The sequence below is a fragment of the Mastacembelus armatus genome, chromosome 17, assembly GCF_900324485.2.
Source record: "Mastacembelus armatus chromosome 17, fMasArm1.2, whole genome shotgun sequence".
Lineage (NCBI taxonomy): Eukaryota > Metazoa > Chordata > Actinopteri > Synbranchiformes > Mastacembelidae > Mastacembelus > Mastacembelus armatus.
The window spans coordinates 20,424,469-20,444,044 of NC_046649.1; the positions used below are offsets into that span (position 1 = coordinate 20,424,469).

General features: G+C 39.7%; 2 protein-coding genes across 5 annotated transcripts; both read left to right on the forward strand.

Moving 5' to 3' along the window:
- The first annotated feature begins 235 nt into the window (after window positions 1-235).
- Window positions 236-14,193, forward strand: LOC113134558 (ATP-sensitive inward rectifier potassium channel 10-like). 4 transcript variants are annotated; one of them, XM_026314001.1, is made up of 7 exons: window positions 236-265; window positions 1,259-1,386; window positions 9,519-9,864; window positions 10,583-10,794; window positions 10,977-11,108; window positions 11,258-11,435; window positions 11,914-14,193. In XM_026314001.1, the coding sequence occupies exons 2-7, from the start codon at window positions 1,372-1,374 to the stop codon at window positions 12,303-12,305; spliced, it is 1,275 nt and encodes a 424-aa protein (XP_026169786.1). In that variant the 5' UTR covers window positions 236-265; window positions 1,259-1,371; the 3' UTR covers window positions 12,306-14,193. The 4 variants fall into 4 exon arrangements, with proteins under 4 accessions (XP_026169786.1, XP_026169787.1, XP_026169788.1 ...); XM_026314002.2 differs by lacking the exons at window positions 236-265; window positions 1,259-1,386 and adding an exon at window positions 3,082-4,100; XM_026314003.1 differs by lacking the exons at window positions 236-265; window positions 1,259-1,386 and adding an exon at window positions 5,193-5,629.
- Window positions 14,194-14,713: 520 nt separating this feature from the next.
- LOC113134607 (uncharacterized) lies at window positions 14,714-19,498 on the forward strand. The gene is made up of 6 exons (XM_026314062.1): window positions 14,714-14,972; window positions 16,209-16,508; window positions 16,610-16,885; window positions 17,605-17,676; window positions 18,416-18,492; window positions 18,896-19,498. The coding sequence occupies exons 1-6, from the start codon at window positions 14,915-14,917 to the stop codon at window positions 19,088-19,090; spliced, it is 978 nt and encodes a 325-aa protein (XP_026169847.1). The 5' UTR covers window positions 14,714-14,914; the 3' UTR covers window positions 19,091-19,498.
- The last annotated feature ends 78 nt before the right edge of the window (window positions 19,499-19,576 follow it).

A 19,576-nucleotide genomic window follows, 5' to 3' on the forward strand; every position in this document is an offset into this window, starting at 1 on the left:
GCTGAAAGAATGAAAAGAACAGCTCGTGTTTGACGTTTTGCAGTAGAATTTCTGAGAAAAGTGCAGAAATCCACCAATGACTTTAAAATAAATTATTGATTCAGCATTTCCTGTTTGCAGTTCCCGTCATGTGCATTTATCTTGTGCATTCATGTCTTGTTATTGGTACTAATGTGACCCCAGACTGTGTTTGTTTCTCAGGTGAGGAGACTGAAGCTCTTTTCCCATGAGAACGAAGATCACGAGTTCTGAGGATTTCTGAGAGGTTTCCCTAAACACACCACACACATGCCACAAAGAAATACACAAAAATACACACACACACACAAACACATGTTTGCTTTCTGTAATTGTGAGGACAAACTGGTCCTTAAGAACCAGTTCTGCTTGTTTTCCAACCGTCCCTGCCCTTCCAGCTGCTGGTTGACCCAAACACACCTGGTCCAGGTAATCAGCAGTGTGTAGGGGAGGGACTTGGAAAACAAGCAGGGCAGTGCCACAGCACCCCTGGGCCAACCCCTTACTCTAACCTGGAAGATCACAACAAAATGTCCTAAACCTAAACTAAACCTAATTCCAAGTTTCAGCTTAACAAGCTATAATGTCCTCTCAAGGAAGGCTTTGAAATAAAGTCCAAACACTTACAGAGAGACATGTCCACACAGACCCACAGAGAAACAGGAGGTCCTCCTCCTGCAAATAACAAAAGGAAAAGTTGTTGTTTGCTTCCACCTGCTGGCTGAACTCGAACTTGAACATCAACAAACATTTTCTGAACCTTCACGTGGAGCTTTCCCTCCTTTTTTTCTCAGTTTATCAGCAGGAAGCAGCAGCATAGTGAAGATGATACTGAAATGTGCCAAATTTCCTTTGCACACTGTCATATTTGCCTTCACATTTATATTATGTCCATTTATATTAACATGTATTTAGTGCCAGTGTTTGAACGCCTTACTAAGGAACTAGCAGTGGTGGAAAGTAAATAGGTACATTTACTTGTGTACTGTACTTCAGTACTTTACTGTCCGTTCTGAATAATTATCTCAATTCAACAATAATAAAATCATTGTGTTCTGACAATAATATGATCTAGATAGAATAATATGTTGTATTCACTGACATATTAATAGGTGGCAAACAGAATAAATGACATAAATGACTGAACAAATCCTGACTTCATGAGTCTCTGACTGATAAAGAATCGCTGCAGGTCTCTACACTTCCAATGACCCCAGCTCAATGTTTTCATCTCAACCAGGACACACAGACCAGTACAGGAAGGAAGTGAAACAGCAAACCAGCACATAAATATGCAAGAGACAGGACCGAGAGCTGGGTAAAAGACTCGAGACAGAATGAGTGTTTGTAAGGATGAATGAAACGGAGGTAAGTCCACCAACACCACTGCTGCTATGAGCCAGCAGCACTCGCTGACCCTGACACACACACATGCGCACACATATGCGCACACACACAAACGCACATACACACTTGTATTTCTATTTTTGTGAGGACACCCATAGACATACTGCATTCCCTAGACCATTACCATAACCTGACCCTAAAACCAAGTCTTAACACTCAAACTGGAGTTTGAACAAAGTGAGCTGGAAAAATGTCCTCGCTTTGATAAAAATATGATCATGGTCCTCACAAAGATAGAAGCACATGGACCACCCACACACACACACACCACCCACAACCACCTTTCTTCCAGTGGAAGTGGTAAAGAGATGATTTTTTTTTTATTCAGCCTTTCAACATTTTACGCCTATGCATGTCGCATATTTGTTTTGTGTTTCTACGTCTCTGAGAAGGGAAGAAAGCACCAAAATCATGCAAACATTGGGAAATGCATCATGCATGTCACAGGAGATTCACTGTAAGGCCACTCATTCCTCCTGCTTTAAATGTTGTGCCCAAATGGGCCTTTACTTAGAAAGTGAAATAAATTCACATTGAGAGACTTCATCTCTCACATAAACTAGTCTCCAAAACCTGCGCATTTGAAATAAATCACATTACAAATGTTGCACTTTTTTTTATTATTTAGTAATGTTGGATTGTTTGTGAATTTAATTTAAATCTGTGAAATAGAAATTAAAATAAGAGGTGAAATAAAAGCTATAATATTTTCAGCTAGACTGAAGTGAAAAAAGGTACAAAGTCATAAACTAATGAACTGACTTGTTCATGCTTAGCGTAAGTGCTGTCATGGGGAAATACAGAAAATGATGTACAGTAAAGGGAACATAGCTGATTGTGATTATTTGTTATCAGCCATTCATACAGGTTCCCCATAAAATCCTAGTGTCTGTCATTTACGTGAAATGAGGAGAAGTCTGTGAAGAGACACTGCTGCTCGGGCGAATCGACAGCAGTTGTAGTTTAATTAATGCAAACAAGGAAACAGGGGATCGACTTCATATAAGGTGCACGATGGTGCACCCAGTCTCTCTATTAATGTATATAACAACCTTATATACAGTGCACTTTTGTTTATATAGTTGTACAATACAAACAACAAGTCACAGGAAATATTGCGTTTTCTATGTGATACAAAACCATAAAAGCCAGTTTTAAAATGTGGACGTGGTGGCCTGTGTTATGAACAGTTGCCCTGACACCCTGCTGACTGACTGTGTGTGTGGGTAGATGTGTGTGTCCTTGTGCATATGCATTATCTAATCACTACAAGCTAAATTCATGTGAAACGCGACAAATGTCACCAGCCCTGTGCATCAGTTGTTTTTGCACCTTTAGTGAGACACCTGATCTTTTATGCTGCACTATTTTCCTCTCTCAGGCAGCAGGAGCAACTTTCATCACACATAATTTCCATGTGTAGCCTGTTGGTGTATAATGAATGTATAGGGACCAGTTTAACAGATTCACAGTGTGTGAAACTGGAAGGTTGGTTTGGTTTGGGTTATCTTTCCATGATGCTGACTCTTTTGTCATTTTTGGGGTTGTAAATACTTTCCCACCACAGTGAGACATTTCCTCCTATGCACATTCATCTAGTGTTAGCAGTATGTTGCAGCGCAGCTAAAAGAGGAAGTTTGGTCAGGCTGCCTCTTTTGATATGCTGTCACACAGCCACTCTCTAAGTGATCTTGAGCAGGAATCTGTATGCTGCTCTTTAGCTAAGCTTGACTTCCTAAAGGGGCTGTTTACTAAAATAGACAGAAAGCCAAACACCCCTTGGTCACTGTGTAGTGTAGGTACATGACTATTTACCAGCACAAAACAAACCCTCAGAAATTACCAGCTGAACTCGTGGGGACTCTGCAGGGCATTTAATCAGTGTTACCCATCAACTCCATCCAGCTCTTGCACTTTTAGTGAAATAATGCTTTGTCACCCTCTCCCAAGGCGGATTAAGGGGTTGTATTCGCCTCACGGATGTCCCTCTTTATGTGTTTGAGCTTAACAGGACGCTCAGTACAGACGCTGCTGGACACAGCAAATGGCCAGCACAGAAGTCATGAATAGAGGGCTCTGTGGCTCCCCCTAAAAGAGTGTTTGTGCGTGTGCGCTGCAGGACCTGTTTGTTGGTGTGTGCATTTGTGGCATGTAAGACCCCATACATGTGTGTGTATCCTCGTGTGAGTGTGTGAGTTAATGCTTTTTAGACATTGGAGGGATGGAAAAATGTGTGAAACCTCATTCATTCAGACTGTATTCAGTCTCTGAATTGGGACTGAGGGAGCGGCGATCAATTATTACAGCAATTACACAGACGTGAGCAGGACACAACAGGAATTCAGGAGAGAGGGAGGCAGAGGGAAAGAGTAAAAGTGAGAGAGGGGCCTTTTATAAAGCCAAATCCTGTCACTTTGAGAAGAATTTGCGAGCAGTGAGTCCAGGCTTTGGGTCAGTAACAGGAGCCCGATGAGCCAATGACTGTCTCCATAATTCTCCTCAATGGTGTATCAGTGTCGAGGGTCGCTGGCTGCTGAAGTTATTCATCCTGCAGAATTACAGTCCCAGTCGTGTCCTGTGAGCAGGTGCAAACAGCAGACAGACATGTGGACGAATAGCTGAGGCTCTGGGCTCCTAACTCCTCTCCTCCTTAGTTTTCAGTCCCTGCTGAAAAGGTAAGCAAATGAATTTCTCAGAGTACAATACAAATATCTAAGTGACAAATCAATAAGATCTATTCCTCAAAGTAAGAAGTAAAAAAAACCTATATCCTTATACAGTTAAGTTCCTTGCATAGTGTGTATTACAGATTGATTTGCTTTGATGTGTGTTAATATAAGTTGCATTTATTGTAAATTATATATTTATTTGTATTGCATCATTTTTGCTTATAATTCTGTGGGAAATATGTAAAAAAAAATTAACTACTGAAAAAAAAACTTCCACTTTCTAACAGTTGAATTAAACAGAATTGACCTGTAGGTTCACACAACCCACAGTGCAACTTTATAGACTCACGCAAAACACACAACACATCTGGAAATGAAGTAGTACCAAGCTCATATTTAGCATATTTAAAGTTTGCTTGTATTGTAGGAGGTTTGAAGCCGTCCTTTAATGAACCCTCGGAGGTTATGTAATATGGAGACGCATGTAGAGGAAACTTTACTTTAATATGTGTTAACCACATGTGCAAACTAAGGTGTTTACATCCAGTCAGAGCATATGATTTTATAAACTCATTTAGTTGATCCCAACACTGTCAAACACTGCAGTATGTTTACCGAGGGTAGAGTATGTCTCTGAATGCTGAGAATCAAGAGAATCAAGCTTTAAAGTTAGAAACTGATTAAAAAAGAAAAATCTTAGCTGCTGATATTAATGTGTGATATTAATTCCTGTAAGTTGTTATGCAGTTTCCCCCGTCACCGCATCCTTATCACAGCATGTTAGCTGCCATCTGACGAACAGCAGTGGCTGTTTCAGATGTGTGATCGAGAGCAAGAGGTTGATTGTGCTGAAGCAGATAAAGTGAAATTTTTTAGAGTAAAAGAAAGACAAACTAACTGGGGGGAGAGAAAGAACTGTGTGTGTGTGTGTGTGTGTGTGTGTGTGTGTGTGTTTGAGGGGGGAGACAGAGTGGGAGAAACTGAGGGGGATTACTCCTCACTCCAGAATACTAATGAAGGCCTTTTGTCATAGATCTTTCTCTCTCCCTTCCTCTCTTCCGTTCTCTTGTTCGTCCTTTCACTCATCTCATACACACACACACACAAACACACATATTTTCCTGTCTTCTTCTAATAATTACACACAAACACATGCATGCAAAATAACACATGTACAACTACAGTGGCTCACACATAAACAGAAATTCACATGTAATTACAGTCCCACTCTCACATAATCTCACACACACACACACACACACACGGATGGGCACAGAGTCGTTTTTGTCAATGGCGTCTTTTGTTTCTTTTATCTCAGTTCCAAACAAAGCATTCCTGTGTACACAGAGGACAGAGAGAAGGAAGGAGAGAGAAAGGAAAGTAGAAAAAGAGAGGGAGATCAGGAAAACATTCAGCGCTCCTTTGTTTGGCAAAAGAAAAAGTTTTGATTCAGTTTTTTGGACTCGGCTCGCTGACACGGGGCAGTACGGTAGTTATCGTGTTGCCATGGAGATGGAATACATCCTGCTGGAGAGGTTGGTGAAAAATATCTGAATCTTTTCTGCTCTCATTGACTCCCATTTAGTCCATTATTATCCATCTGATATGCAGTGGAGTCTGTGTTCGTCCTGTGGGGCATGTGTTTGTGTGTGAGACTGGGTGAGAGGCCGATACACAGTTAAGAGTGAAGTTTTTAATGATGTTATTGTAATTAAGAAGCTTTTGAGGGGGCACAAACTTGCATAATTGCAAAAGTGTGATGTAATTGCAGCTGATTGGTTATGTAATCCATGATCAGCATCACAGAGCTGCTATTTTGATTTACCCCACATGGCCAAAAATACATGGACTACTTTTGCTTTTGGTCCAGGGCAGTTTTTCATAGTTTGATCCTTTAGGTCAATATAGAATAAGAGTTTTGTGTTTGCATATGAAATGGAGCTTTATATTTGATGCAAAAAACTTCACTGGTCTGTACGCACCAGACCAGTATCTTTATGATGAACTTAAGCACTGACAACAAACACATTTAAATAATTAAAAAAAATAATTAAAAAAAATGTATTTTACTTGTTTCCCAGAGTTGTTTATTGCTACTTATAAAAGAAAAAGTGACTATATAGTTTTAAAAACTGGTTCTGACTCAATGAGAAGTAAAATGCTGTTAGTGGTATAAACTCATATTGAGACATAACATAATAATATATCAGTCACAGCAGAATGAGTGCTGTTGCTTTTTAATTGGAAATGCTTAATATTTTTTACTTTGGTGCTTTTGTATCTGAATGTGAGTAAAATTATGCAGTAAGTTGCAAAATAATCACATACATACTGATAGGTTGTTCACATACCTTTGGCCATATAGTACACAATTGTTAACAATGGTTCATCAGGTTGAATTTCACGTTTGACTAAAGTGTGTAAGAAAGAGAAACAGACGGGTTGTGTTTAAAGATTCAGAATTTAAAGCCGAAAAAACACCTGAGGGAAGGGCTGGAAAAAGCAGACAAAAAAGTGAGCAGGACAGACAGAAAGCCAAACTTTGGCCCTTTTCCTGCCAAACTCTTACTGCTGTCTCCAGTTTCCAGTCAGAAGTTCACTCTTTGTCCATTAACGGCCTCTCTGGTCAGACTCAACAGTAGGCCTTAAAAACGAAAAAACCTTTATCTAGATAAACATCTGCCTTTTGGAGAAAGACCTAAATTGAGTAATTCTAGTTTCTCCTCTCTCTTTCAGTACACAGATGAGACTCTGTGAGGACAGTTTGTTGGGTTAATGCAGTACATCTCTGTCCTAATTCTCCTCTGCTTTCTTTTCGTCTTCCTTATCTTCTCTTTTTGTGGCTTGTCCTCTCCTCTCCCTCCTGGCCTACATGATTTACTGGACGTAAGTGAGCAGGTGAAATGTGTGGCGATACAGTAAGAGAGTGTGTGTGTGTGTGTGTGTGTGTGTGCGCGTGTGCAACAGGGGTGGACTGGATCTAAATGCATCATGGCACACATTCATGCAAACATACCACAATGTAAAACACTAGCAACACAGATTTACTGTAGCATGCATGCAGCTGCTGCAGGTTGAAGGTATTTGCAGTTCATTTTCTCCACATTAAAATGATAATACGTAGAGTTGTCTTGTGGTAAGAGCTCTGAGGAAATTTCGCAAATACTGCTACAGATTTCATAATTAACTTGAGGCTGCAATACTATATTCTCCGGCTTTGTCAGTGAAGATGGTGAAGGTATAAACAGGAACTTATTTTGTTGCTTGCTACACTTCTGCAAGTCTATCAAGTCCTAACACAAATCTGCAACTGCAAATGTGTGAAACTGCACATCACAGTTTTCCCACTTTCACAGGCTTACAGGGGCAATGTTCACCATCTATAACCACAAACCACAGCTGACTAATGGGAATGTCATTGTATTCTGGTTATTTGGTCATACACTATTGGACACATTCACGTTTTGACCTGGTGAGGGTACTAGAGACACCACTGTGTGACCTAAAAGCTTTTCACTTGTCTCTTTGCAGACATACAGTGATGTGAAAAAGTGTTGGCCCACTTCCTGATTTCTTATTTTTTTTGCATGTTTGTCACACTTAAATGTTCCAGATCATCAAACAAATTTAAATATTAGTCAAAGATAACAAGTAAACACATCATGCAGTTTTTAAATGGTTTTTATTATTAAGAGAAAACAAAATCCAAAACTATATGGTGCTGTGTGAAAAAGTGTTTGCCCCCCTGTTAAAACATAACTCAATTGTGGTTTCAGATTCAGTTCAATTCCTCACTCAGGCTTGATTACTGCCACACCTGTTCACAATCAAGAAATCACTTAAATAGGTCCTGCCTGACAAAGTGAAGTAGACCAAAAGATCCTCAAAAGCTAGACATCATGCTGAGATCCAAAGAAATTCAAAGATCCAAGGTGTGACAAACAAAGGTGTGCAAAAAAATAAGAAATCAGGAAGGGGCCACCACATTTTCACACCACTGTACCTCATAGTCACATGTCTGTTTCTTCATGACGTTTTTATTTGCATGTTCTCACACTGATGGTTCACAAGCTGTGATGACACTATACACAAAAGAAAGTACCGTATGTGTTACTGACATGAAAATCTCTTATAGGGCTTCTAATATTTATTTGACTTTTTGAGTTTTGTTCAATTAACCTCTTTAGTCTCTAGTCTTATCTGAAACAGAGAAACAAGTCCTGCTATTAGCTGTATATTCTAAAGAAAGAATTGCTTTTACAAGCAAAAATTGCTTCATGTTTGTCTGTCACACCAACGAAAGATGTTGAAACTTATGAGGAAATGCGTGCTCTTCTTCTGACAGCTGTTAGCTGCAGGAAAGTGTCAAAATAAATTGAAAAACTCTTTCCCCACACAAGATGTCTTCATTTCAGACAAAACAACTCCTTCCCCCTCATTTCAACAAACCATCTCAGAAAATATTTGTAAATTTCCAAAACCAAACCCCCCTTCATGCAGCAGTGGGCCAGGTGTGCACGGGGAAAAAGTAGGCCAGATTCTTCTTCAGTTCATGCTTCATATAGTTAGTCCCATGAGCCTCAAGACTGACAACCACACTGTACACCCATACAGGGGTTTTACTCTGGGTGGTTAGACTTTGTTTTCGGGCTAGATGCCACAGTTGTAATATGATAGAGAAACCACATTATTTACAGGAAGTATTTGGGAAAATCTGCTACTCATTAATGGGGGAAAATACCTGCTGGAAACCAACTTTTTTTAGTTTTTCGGGTTTGTTTGTCATGTTAAATCTGGTGGGGCAATAGTAATGGAGTCCACACAACTACATTTACCATAAGCACAGGATACTTTGGTGTTCAGGAGTGTGGAAACCCCAGGAAACTCCAAATATAGTTCCTCCAAATTTATCTGAAAAATGGCCAGTAGTCAAAACACGTGTGTGTGTGGTTTTTCAGCTTCCTTTTGACTTTTGTTGCTGATTAAAACGTTGGTTCCTGCTTTGTAATTCAGAGTAACAGTTTGATATTAATCTTTCTGATAGATGTTGATTTTATTTTGAACACCTATTTTGAATGTAATACATTGACATGAAGTTACCACAGAAAGTCAAAGCAAGTGACTGCAAGGGAAGCGACCAAAACGTGCAGTTATCATTGTGAGCAGTTTCCCCGAATGATACGGGAAATGATCATTATCTTGGTTAGATCACCAGAAACTGCTGATGAATAATGTTAGATACTGTATAAAAAATTATCTTTTGCTTCTCATCTTAATCTTAAATTTAATCCTAATCCTAGAACTCTTAATCTTAATCCTAATCCAACCCAAACTCCTCACAAATGAGCCAATTAACAACAGTGGCCAATTAAACAAGCTAATCAGAGAAAATATCTAATGCAACTCTTTCTTCTCTTTCCTTAGATGACATCTGCCACACCCCCTTCCTCTCGTAGCTCCTCCCCCCAGAAGGTCTGCCACTCCCAGACCCAGACAGACGTTTTAAAACCCTTACTGGCTGGTGGTATATCTGGTGGGGGTGGGACTTTGAGAAAGAAGAAGCGAGTCCTGTCCAAAGATGGCCGTAGCAATGTGCGGATCGAGCACATCAGTGGGCGGAGTGCTCTGTATATGCGAGATCTCTGGACAACCTTTCTGGATATGCAGTGGCGCTATAAGTTCTTTCTGTTTACCGCCACCTTTGCAGGGACCTGGTTCTTGTTTGGGGTATTGTGGTACCTGGTGGCACTGGTGCACGGAGACCTGCTCGGTGAGAATGGGAAGAGGGCACTTTAAAAAAGAAACACATAGATTAATTGGTCTTCCCAAGAAACTACAGATGTTTAAACAGGTTTTTAAGGAGGATTTCCTAAGTGGGAAGTTGTTCCAGTTATTCAGAATTCACCCCCCCCCCCCCCCCAGAAACCACACCTTTTTACCTCTTTTACCTCTCATTATTATGCATCAACTGCAGCATATGACCTGCAGGTCCAATTGTGGCCACTGCTGCAGAATTGATACTGACCCTGTAAGGTTAAATGACATGATGTCATGGGCTCAGTCTAATTGCTTTTGCTGCACTGCACATGCACAAGCATGTATAAGGTTGACTGTTACTTTGAGCAGTATTTATTGCGTTTAATAAATGTAATCCTGAGCTTAACCTAACCCCGACAAAGTTAAAGATTAGCATGACAGGAAATCTCTAGCATGACACCTGCTCCACCACTCACTTCCTGTCACATACGTTGATAGAGGTGATTGTTGTGGTTAAAAAAAAAAAAAAAAAAAAAAAAGTTCAGCATATCGATCTTACATATCAATGTGTTAATTTTCAAGACAGGCAGTTTCCTGGAAATTGTTTTTGACACTTCAGTGATGTGCATCACACAAACAGTTTACAGAAGTAACAGACATGACTTGTTATTTTGCATGTTTGAGTATAGCCTGGATGAGTCTTTGCTGTCTTTTTAACTATGTTCCTCCAGAGTTCGATCCTCCCTCCAACCACACACCCTGTGTGATGCAGATGCAGACCTTGACAGGGGCTTTTCTCTTCTCCCTGGAATCCCAGACAACCATTGGCTATGGTTTTCGCTGCATCACAGAGGAATGCCCAGCTGCCATCATCCTTCTCATCGTGCAGCTGGTCATCACCATGTTGATGGAGATCTTTATTACTGGTACCTTCCTGGCCAAGGTAGCCAATATATAACTCACTGTGCTGTAAAGTGACATATAGAAAGACAGAGAACGTGTGTCCTCTGCCTTAAATAACTCATACACATCTGGCTAGTATGCAATTCTCTGCTATGCTACATGAATCTGCTGAATGCAGATCAACTAACTGCACCCAGAGCTGACTGAGCTGTCTCTGCCCAGGTCGCTCGGCCAAAGAAACGAGGTGAGACGGTGAAGTTTAGTCAGCATGCTGTGGTGTCGACCCACGAAGGCCGACCCTGTCTGATGATCAGGGTGGCCAACATGCGCAAGAGTCTCCTGATTGGGTGTCAGGTAAAGACACCACTAATACAACTAATAATAACTTCTCTGACATTTTGCCTTAATAAATCAACAGTTATATCTAATGGTTCTCAATATATGTTGCTTTCATGCTCATGAAAAACGTGTCAAATGGTGAACTGAGTCACTGCTGCTCCCAGGTGACTGGAAAACTGCTCCAGACGTCTCTGACCAAGGAAGGAGAGACAGTTCGTCTGGACCAGAGAAACGTGCCCTTCCAAGTGGACACATCATGTGACAGCCCCTTCCTCATCCTGCCCCTCACCTTCTACCATGTCATCGATGAGAACAGCCCCCTGCGAGCCTGGGCAGCTAAGGGTAAGTTTGGTGGTGGGAGCTGGTGGAGGGTGGTGTGTGTTTGATGTTTGCAGTTTTTTGAATGAAGGTGTCATTATCCTGCAAACCGAGCACCTATAGGATCACTGAACAGGAAAACCCTGGTACCTCCTTCCCACTGCGTTTTTTTTCTGATATAAATATGACTGATGTGTTCAACAGTTGTCAGAACCTTCAGTCTAATAAGCATCTCACTTTATACTGTGAACAGCTGGGTACGTGGAGGTGAGAACAGGCACAGGATTTGAAGCTAAGCTCTAAAGTCTTTTCCATGTGTAAATGTGAGAACATCATCAAGTTTGAGGAAAGTAGCTACTAATGGTCAAAAACTCCAAACTCTGTCTTTAAGCTTTGTATTTCTCAGTGACTTCATTTTTCCTCACCCACATTATTCCTTTGTCTTTTCACACCTGCTGTAATGATTCAGGTCCTCACATTTCATTTGCCTCTACACACCCAGGTGGGGGCTGGACAGATCCAGAACTGACCGATTTTGAGCTGCTGGTGATCATGAGCGCTACAGTTGAGCCAACCTCTGCCACCTGCCAGGTCCGCACCTCTTACCTGGCGGACGAGATTCTCTGGGGCTATGAGTTTCCACCGGTGGTCTCCCTCTCCCCATCAGGCAAATACGTAGCAGACTTTGCCTTCTTTGACAAAGTGGCCAAAACCAAGACTACCCCCATCTTCAAACCATCCAGCCCCCAGCATGGGTACCAGAGCAACGGGGGGACTGTGCCTGAGGTGTTGGACCCAGAGAAGATTCGTCTGGAGCAGAGCTACAGGGAGAAAGGGGAGGACCGTGGCCGGGTCAGAGACACTCCTCTCAGTGTTCGCATCAGCAACGTGTAAACAGGTGGTTGACAAGGGAGCGTTTGCCAAGTTCAGTGTCTGTAGCAAATCACTGAAAAATCACATCAAAACAGCAACATTGTCTTTTTAGACTGTTTTGAAAGATGATTGTGTGTCAGTAGCACCAGCTGGTGCAGAAAGCAAATATGGAAGACTGGACTGGATTGTCACTTTCACACAGGTTTGTCTATGTTCATGTGTCGGCATAACACACTACCTAGCTTACATTTGCATGTGAGTGCACATTCATTATAACAGCTATCACTGCATTATTTATTTACACAGGAAAAAAACATCAAAATAAAGCTACAAAACAAAAGCACTGGAGAGAACAGAAATTTGGTGGGCCTGTTCAGGTTCTCCTCAGAGTACTAAACGTCAAACTATGAAAGGAAACACACAAATAACTATGAAATAGCGTGAGTGTATATTTTCCAAGAGTAGGTTTTTGCTAGGGCTAAAGGGGTACGGGTGGGTGGTAAGATTAGTATGATAAGGTTAACAGAAGACACCCACAGACACTTTGGTATAACAGGATTACACTGTTCTACATTCATACATATATGTAATATTAATATACACACACAAATGTGACTGTGGGTTTATTTAGAAATATGGTATGACATTGAGTTTCGGTGCAGACCACTTCTATTTCAGTAAAAACACCAGTGAGTAAGACACTTCTCTTGTGCCTGCTGCTCAGTAAAGTCCCCACCCCCCCCAGTTTCCTGTCAAAACACATATTTTTAGTTTTCCTGTTAAAAGCTGACTGACAGCTATGTGCATTGTACATGGCAGTGTACTTCAAGAATAAAAGTAATGGCGGGTTTGTAGCAGCACAACCAGAATGTCGACAAACTTCACTGTATTCAAGGTGCTCTGTGTACTCTACATTGTGTTGGTTTGAGTGTTTGTGCTTCTCTTTTATGTGTAACTGTTGATGCTGTTTCAGGACAGAACAGCCTCCAACAGAAAGTTAGCACTTTATGTACGAACATTATGTACATTTGCACCTTAGGAACCTTAGCTGCCTACATGTGTTTGACCTTAGGTAGGTGTTTCTGAATACTACTAAAAGCACTAACATGGCAAATGTCACTGAATTAGAAGAAACTCTAAATTAGATGTGTTCTCAAAGTGGCTTTAAGAAAACTGACAAATGATAATGTAATCAGATAATCACAAACAGCCACTGTACATGCATGTAAACACCTGTAAAAACGGACTAAACTCTCCTTGTGTGAAGGAGGAAACTTCTGTATAATGTTGAAGTTACTAACATTATTGTGCTAACAACAGATATTTTGCAGTGTAGACCATGTGGATGTGAAGAGGACTTGTACAGTCTCCACACCAGAGGTGAGTGCTGAGAGATGAGATGATGTGACTCACAATGACTCTATTCTGAAGGAAATAAGTGACAGTGACGGTTAGACCTGACAGTTGAAGCAGGACTGAATATGGTGGATATGAGTTTGAAGGTGCATGTACATGTAATATTTCCCTAATTAACATCGAGCTCTGGGGCGTTGTTAGTGTTTTAAGTGGAGTTGGGGAGATCAGTGATGTAATAAAGCTGACTGAGTTATTAAAAGCCTTAATTTGTCTGTGTCATTTACTAGGAATCTTTACCTGGTGGGAAAGTTGAGCACACTGTCTCATAGAGTGATAGTGTCCAGACAAAAGCTCACAGTAACCTTTGACCCCAAAATGCAGTCAGTTCATCATTAGGCATAATTTTGCCAAATTTGAAGAAATTCCCTCAAGACATTCCTGATATATCGTATTCACAAGACTGAGATGAAGTGACATGGATGAGCTGATGGATGGAACATGATGCATCAGGTGCAGAGACATAATGAGCCAGAAGACAGAAACACAGCAATGACAGAGGAAAATAATAAGTTAAATGAAACTCTGACTTCTCACTAATCTGCAAATGTATGTGGGACTCTGCTCTGGTCAGTGTGCCTCACTTTATCTGATGTCTTTAATACTGAGACCTGCAGGGTCGGTCTACTGTTTATTTATCATGGCTCTTGGGCTGTGCTCAGGTGTGATTGTGTGGATCTGATGTTCTCAAACGATTGAACATAAATAACATTGGATGAACAAACTTTAGAACAGTGTCAGTGGATGGAGGTGTAGTTGAGGTAATGCCATGTCTTAAATGGTTTCAGTCAGTTGTATTAATATAACTCAACTGGTTTTGGAAAAAAAAATCAGTGTGTTACCAATTAACATAATCTAATTAACATTTCTCTTTTCCTAGTGACATGTTAACATTAGGATTCTGTTTAAATTAAGGGCCGGTAAGGGCCTAACAATAACCAGATCCATCATCTCATGCTCAGTGTAGTCCGTTAGTGCATATTGACAGTGGCAAATCTCAGAGGCCACACCCTGAAATAAACCAGACAGCTGTCATTTATATCTACTCAGACCACTGGAATGTGATATTGTGACAACAGTAATTTTGCCTTTAGTGTAACAATAAGGTCTGAGTAAGAGTCAAATTACTGAGAAATTTCAGTAAATATTAGCTGTTGGCAGCTGCTGAACGAAGTGCACAAATAGTTGTGTACTTCCTCATATGGCCCATTTCCAGGATGAGTCTCTTTGTGTTTCTCTTTGCTGTTTCTCTGCTGCACTCAGTCGAAGCACAAGGTAAAGACTTTTATTTTTATTATTATTTTTGTATGTTGTTTGTCAGCTAAACCTGTAGAAGTTGGATAAAATATCACAGCACGTGTTCTGATCGGAGGAGACCACCTGTTGAAGGTCTTGGTCTTAGTTGACCCCAGTTTTACTCGTTCTTGTTCATTTTAATTGTTTAATTTAATTGAAGATGTTTTTGAATGTAATTATTTAAAAAATAAAATAGTTGACCACATCAAATGTTCAGGTATGTGCTCATTAATTCTTTTCAATAGGCCTAAATGGGTCTCACACATATTGAGGCGTATTATAAATCTCACCAGAGAGGCTCAGGTTATTGTTGAAGAAAAATAAGCTTTGGAGCAGGAGAAATAAAATACAATTGTTCATTTAACTAAAGTGTGAAATGATCCATTATGTCTCTAATATTGTATACTGAGGAAAGATTTAGGTTTTCTGTAGTTCCTTCCATCAGTCGGCGTAAGGTTATTCAGTATTATCTGGTTTTTGGTGACTGTTTGAATCCAGACAGGAATTTAAAAATCTTTTTCAACTTTTTTTCAAAGTTACAATTTTACAGGATTAGGCATCTGTGGAGAGGTGTGCTCTTACTGAGTCTTTAGTTTCTGCTTTCAATTTCAGCAACAGGCAGTTGAGTGTTTGACTGTTGAAAAGAAACTTCCTTTTTGTCTGTTTGTCTCCAGCCTCCCTTTATTCACAGTGTTCACCTTACGGTGTGCTAACATGAGGCTTGTTAAGTACATCTTTATAAATGTAACAGCAGTTTAATTAAATGAAATGAGCCCTACACTTAAAACTTCAACAAATGTATTGATAACAAGTATCCACAGATACAGTGTACATTCGAATCTGCAATGTACAACTACTGAACAAATATTTCTCTTTTGGAAAAACTAAGATTTTTTATGTCACTTTTGCTGAAGCTCTAATCCTCTTGCTGAAATTTTGGGCACAATGAACAAACGTCACACATGACAATGGAAAAATTTACTTTTTACAGTTACTCAGTTGAGTAAGTGTTCTCCTTCCATTGTAAAGTCCACTTAGATTTTATATTTGCTGTTTTGGTTAATAAAGAGAAACATTAGAATCAATGAACTTAACTGTGTGATCTATTTGATTTACAAGAACATGTTCATTAACTACCAAAATAATACATTGCAAATGAATTTATCACCTTGATAACAAGATAACATGATAACATTTTTATATCTGTTGTTTTAGGGTCCATGACTGACGACTCTGTGTTTGTGAAGCAGGGAGAGAATGTACTTCTGAGTGTCAAGGACCCTGTTACACTGAATGACAAGGATTTTTATTGGAAATTCAATAAGACTAATAACATAGTAAAATATTCTGATAAATTATCAGTCCGTCCTAAATACCAAGGAAGGGTTGAGTTTTTTGTACACAATCAGTCTTTGCTATTAAAGAATCTACAACAGAGCGACACTGGAGAATATTTTGCTGTAGTGATTGAGGATGAAGACCGAACAGTAGCGACACACAGAGTCATAGTCCAAGGTAGGTCTGTTATTATTTTTCATTGTCCTTTGTGAATGTTGATACAGAAAAGTCTCATGTTTTTGAAGCATTTTATAACAGTCTTTGCTTGTTTCTCTCAGAGCCAGTGTCTGCAGTTAATCTGACAGTGACCCGCAGCAGCTCAGGCTGTAACCTGACTGTGACCTGCACTGTAGTGGACTCTCACATTAAGAAGCACTTTAGATGTGACAGTCAAACCTGTTCTCCAAAGCCAGGAGAAGGACCACAGGTCTCAGGCTCTTCAGCCTCTATCAATGTCTATGTGCAGGAAGGCTTCATCATCTGTAACCATAGCAACCGTGTGAGCTGGGAACAAGACAGGAAGAAGATTAAAGATGTTTGTGAACCACAACCAGGTGAGACTGGAGATATAATGTCATGTAGACAGTGACAGTACTCTTCACCATTTAAACATTTCATTGGCCCTGTGTGGATATGTATATATTTTCCAAATACCAGTACAGGAATTGATTACTAAGTTACAGTTTTCTAATATGTGAAGGTTTCGTGTTGTTCATGAGGAAAAAATACACACTCACTTTTCCAAACGTTTCCACATGTAATTTAGCTCATTAATATACTGCATTCAGTCCCACTCTGACTATAGAGAAACAGAAAGAGGGTTTTTTACATTCTGTATATTTATATCATTTAAAATATATTAAATTTAATAACTTTACATGAGAATAACTGCTGTAACAATTGAATTTCCCCTTGGGGATTAATAAAGTACTTCTTCTTCTTCTTCCTCTATAACAACCTTTATAATGCACATTGTCAGGTGTAAATCATCCTCACCCAGTGATAAGTCATCAAATAGTGTGGGAGTCAACACATTAACATTTTCTTTGGTCAAAGAGAGATCTGCTGTTATTCACGTTTGATAAACAGTAACTTGGTATTTTAAAAGTTATAAATCTGCTGGGAGTTTTAAAGGTTGGTGGTTAAAACCCTCTGAAGCTTTAAACTGTTAAATCTGAGTCATGCACTTTCAGAAATACATGTGCAATTAAAACTGAAAAGATGAACAACTGTATGTTAATATTTCTGATATAATTCTCTGATTTCTTTGCAGTTCCTAGTGCAGCCATTATAACTGGGAGTACCATGGGTATCTTGGTCCTTGCCATTGGGATTGTCATAATATGTAAGTTTCTGTATGAATATTGTAACTAAACTTAATCATTTACATGGAAATCCAGCAGTTCATATCCTTCATACCTCAAACCTCTCCCCCTCTTCTTTTATTAGATAACTTTTATATATTTATTTATTTTTTGTTTAACATCAGTATAGATCTGCTACATGAAAGAGGTTTTCTTTATTCCATTTTCAAAGAAGAAAAATATGTTTATTTGCCCAACTCATTGTCATTATGCATCCAACACTGGGTAACCTCTGGGTTTCTATTGTGGTTTTCTCTATTGTCTTCCTATTGAAAATCAAAAAACTAAATACTTATTTATTCATGTAGTAAAATAAAGAGCCAAGCTCAGTCTTAAAATACTATTATCAGGAACATGAATATGTGTAATATGTTTCTCATGTGTTCACATTATGAGCTCCAGCTGTTTGTTTTCCATTCCTGTCAATCTGTCCATTTGTCATTTCCTTACATTAATAATTCATGCTAACTTGAATCAACAAAGTCTTTCAAGCTCTAGTCTAGAACATGTGTGTTTGTAATGACATAAATTACTCACTTGTCTTCTCTGGTCTGCGGTCGCCTCCTCCCACAACCCCCTTGATTAGTGAAACACTAAGATCCGTCCTTTCAAACACTGAATAGTGTGACAACATTGTCAGATAGTTGTGTTTTCTGTCAACCTTTACTGACACAAGACACAAAATCCAAGTTGGCTTACACTGCATTCTTGTTCTGATAGTTTTTAGGTCAAATCGATGTAAGTGTCCAACATCCAAAAAAGAGGAGATAGAAAACACAGTATATGCAGTTCCTCAGGTAAGACTTAAATAATTTTATTAATTATTTTACTTTTCAAACTGAGGAACAAGTTTCACATCTAGCAGTAATTAAACATAGAAGACCAGGTGAAAGAAATAAATGTTTTTAAAAACAGGATCTTGAGTTAGTTGAAGTGGGAGTGAAACTAACACACCTGAACTAAACAGTCTTTCTTAATTACCTCCATCTGTGTCCTGCACCGACTGCTGCTCTGTCTGCTGTTACTGATCCTGCTGTGTGTTCTTACCTGCCTCATCCTTATGTCACTGTTTGTGTCACTGTCCTGTTTGTTTCCATCTGTCCAGACTTTGAGTTCTCATTCACTTCCACATTTGTGTGTATGTGTAAAGTAATGGCAAACATTTGATTTTCCTAACATGGTCATGTGATTTATTTCTAGGAAATAAATCCAGGTCAAACTCTTCCAGAAGGTGCTTCAGCTCAGTCTCCAACATCCACATACGCCTTAGTGGGGTTTCACACTGGGCCTGGAAAATCCACAAACACCATCAACACCCCCTCGTGTCCAGAGACTATATATGCTCAGGTTGATAGAGCTGCAAAGACCAACCACAGAGGCCCCCCCAGTGCCTAGAGCTGAAAAACACTGATACTATATTTGTACTGCTCATTTGCTTTGTTCCGAATCAGAGGGCTAAAAGATCCAATGTTGCATTTTTCTTTTTGGTCGTCTGTGTTCACAGGGGAACAGTCTCAAGCTCCAAAGTTGTAAACAAATGTCATTTGCGAACCAACTGTTCTCTGATTGGTCAGAAATCTTACCCGAAAGGAGGAGGAGTTGACCTGGGAATTCATTCAGACCATTTCAGGAGGTGGCAGGAATGCACCATATGTTGTTGCTGTTATAATAATAATAGTTAAAAAGTTGTTTACCTGGGAAAAACAAACATGGAGCATCAGCAGCGTGTGACTAGTTTGTTTGATTGTGTTTCTCTGGCCAATTTGCCACTGTTCACTAAACAGACAAAACGAAAATGAAAAACTTTCCTTCAGTGTCTTCTTCTTTTGTATTGGTTGACTGTTATCAACCGGGTGGATTACTGCCCCCTCTGGCCTGACC

What these genes read in the sequence shown, in the direction of transcription:
- LOC113134558 (XM_026314000.1), top strand. Translation starts at nt 5,265, where the DNA reads ATGTACAACTACAGTGGCTCACACATAAACAGAAATTCACATGTAATT. An exon ending in GGTGCACGGAGACCTGCTCG is followed by an intron (nt 9,865 to 10,582) that starts GTGAGAATGGGA and finishes ATGTTCCTCCAG; the next exon opens with AGTTCGATCCTCCCTCCAAC. An exon ending in CTGGTACCTTCCTGGCCAAG is followed by an intron (nt 10,795 to 10,976) that starts GTAGCCAATATA and finishes GTCTCTGCCCAG; the next exon opens with GTCGCTCGGCCAAAGAAACG.
- LOC113134607 (XM_026314062.1), top strand. Translation starts at nt 14,915, where the DNA reads ATGAGTCTCTTTGTGTTTCTCTTTGCTGTTTCTCTGCTGCACTCAGTC. An exon ending in ACACAGAGTCATAGTCCAAG is followed by an intron (nt 16,509 to 16,609) that starts GTAGGTCTGTTA and finishes TGTTTCTCTCAG; the next exon opens with AGCCAGTGTCTGCAGTTAAT. An exon ending in CAGTATATGCAGTTCCTCAG is followed by an intron (nt 18,493 to 18,895) that starts GTAAGACTTAAA and finishes ATTTATTTCTAG; the next exon opens with GAAATAAATCCAGGTCAAAC.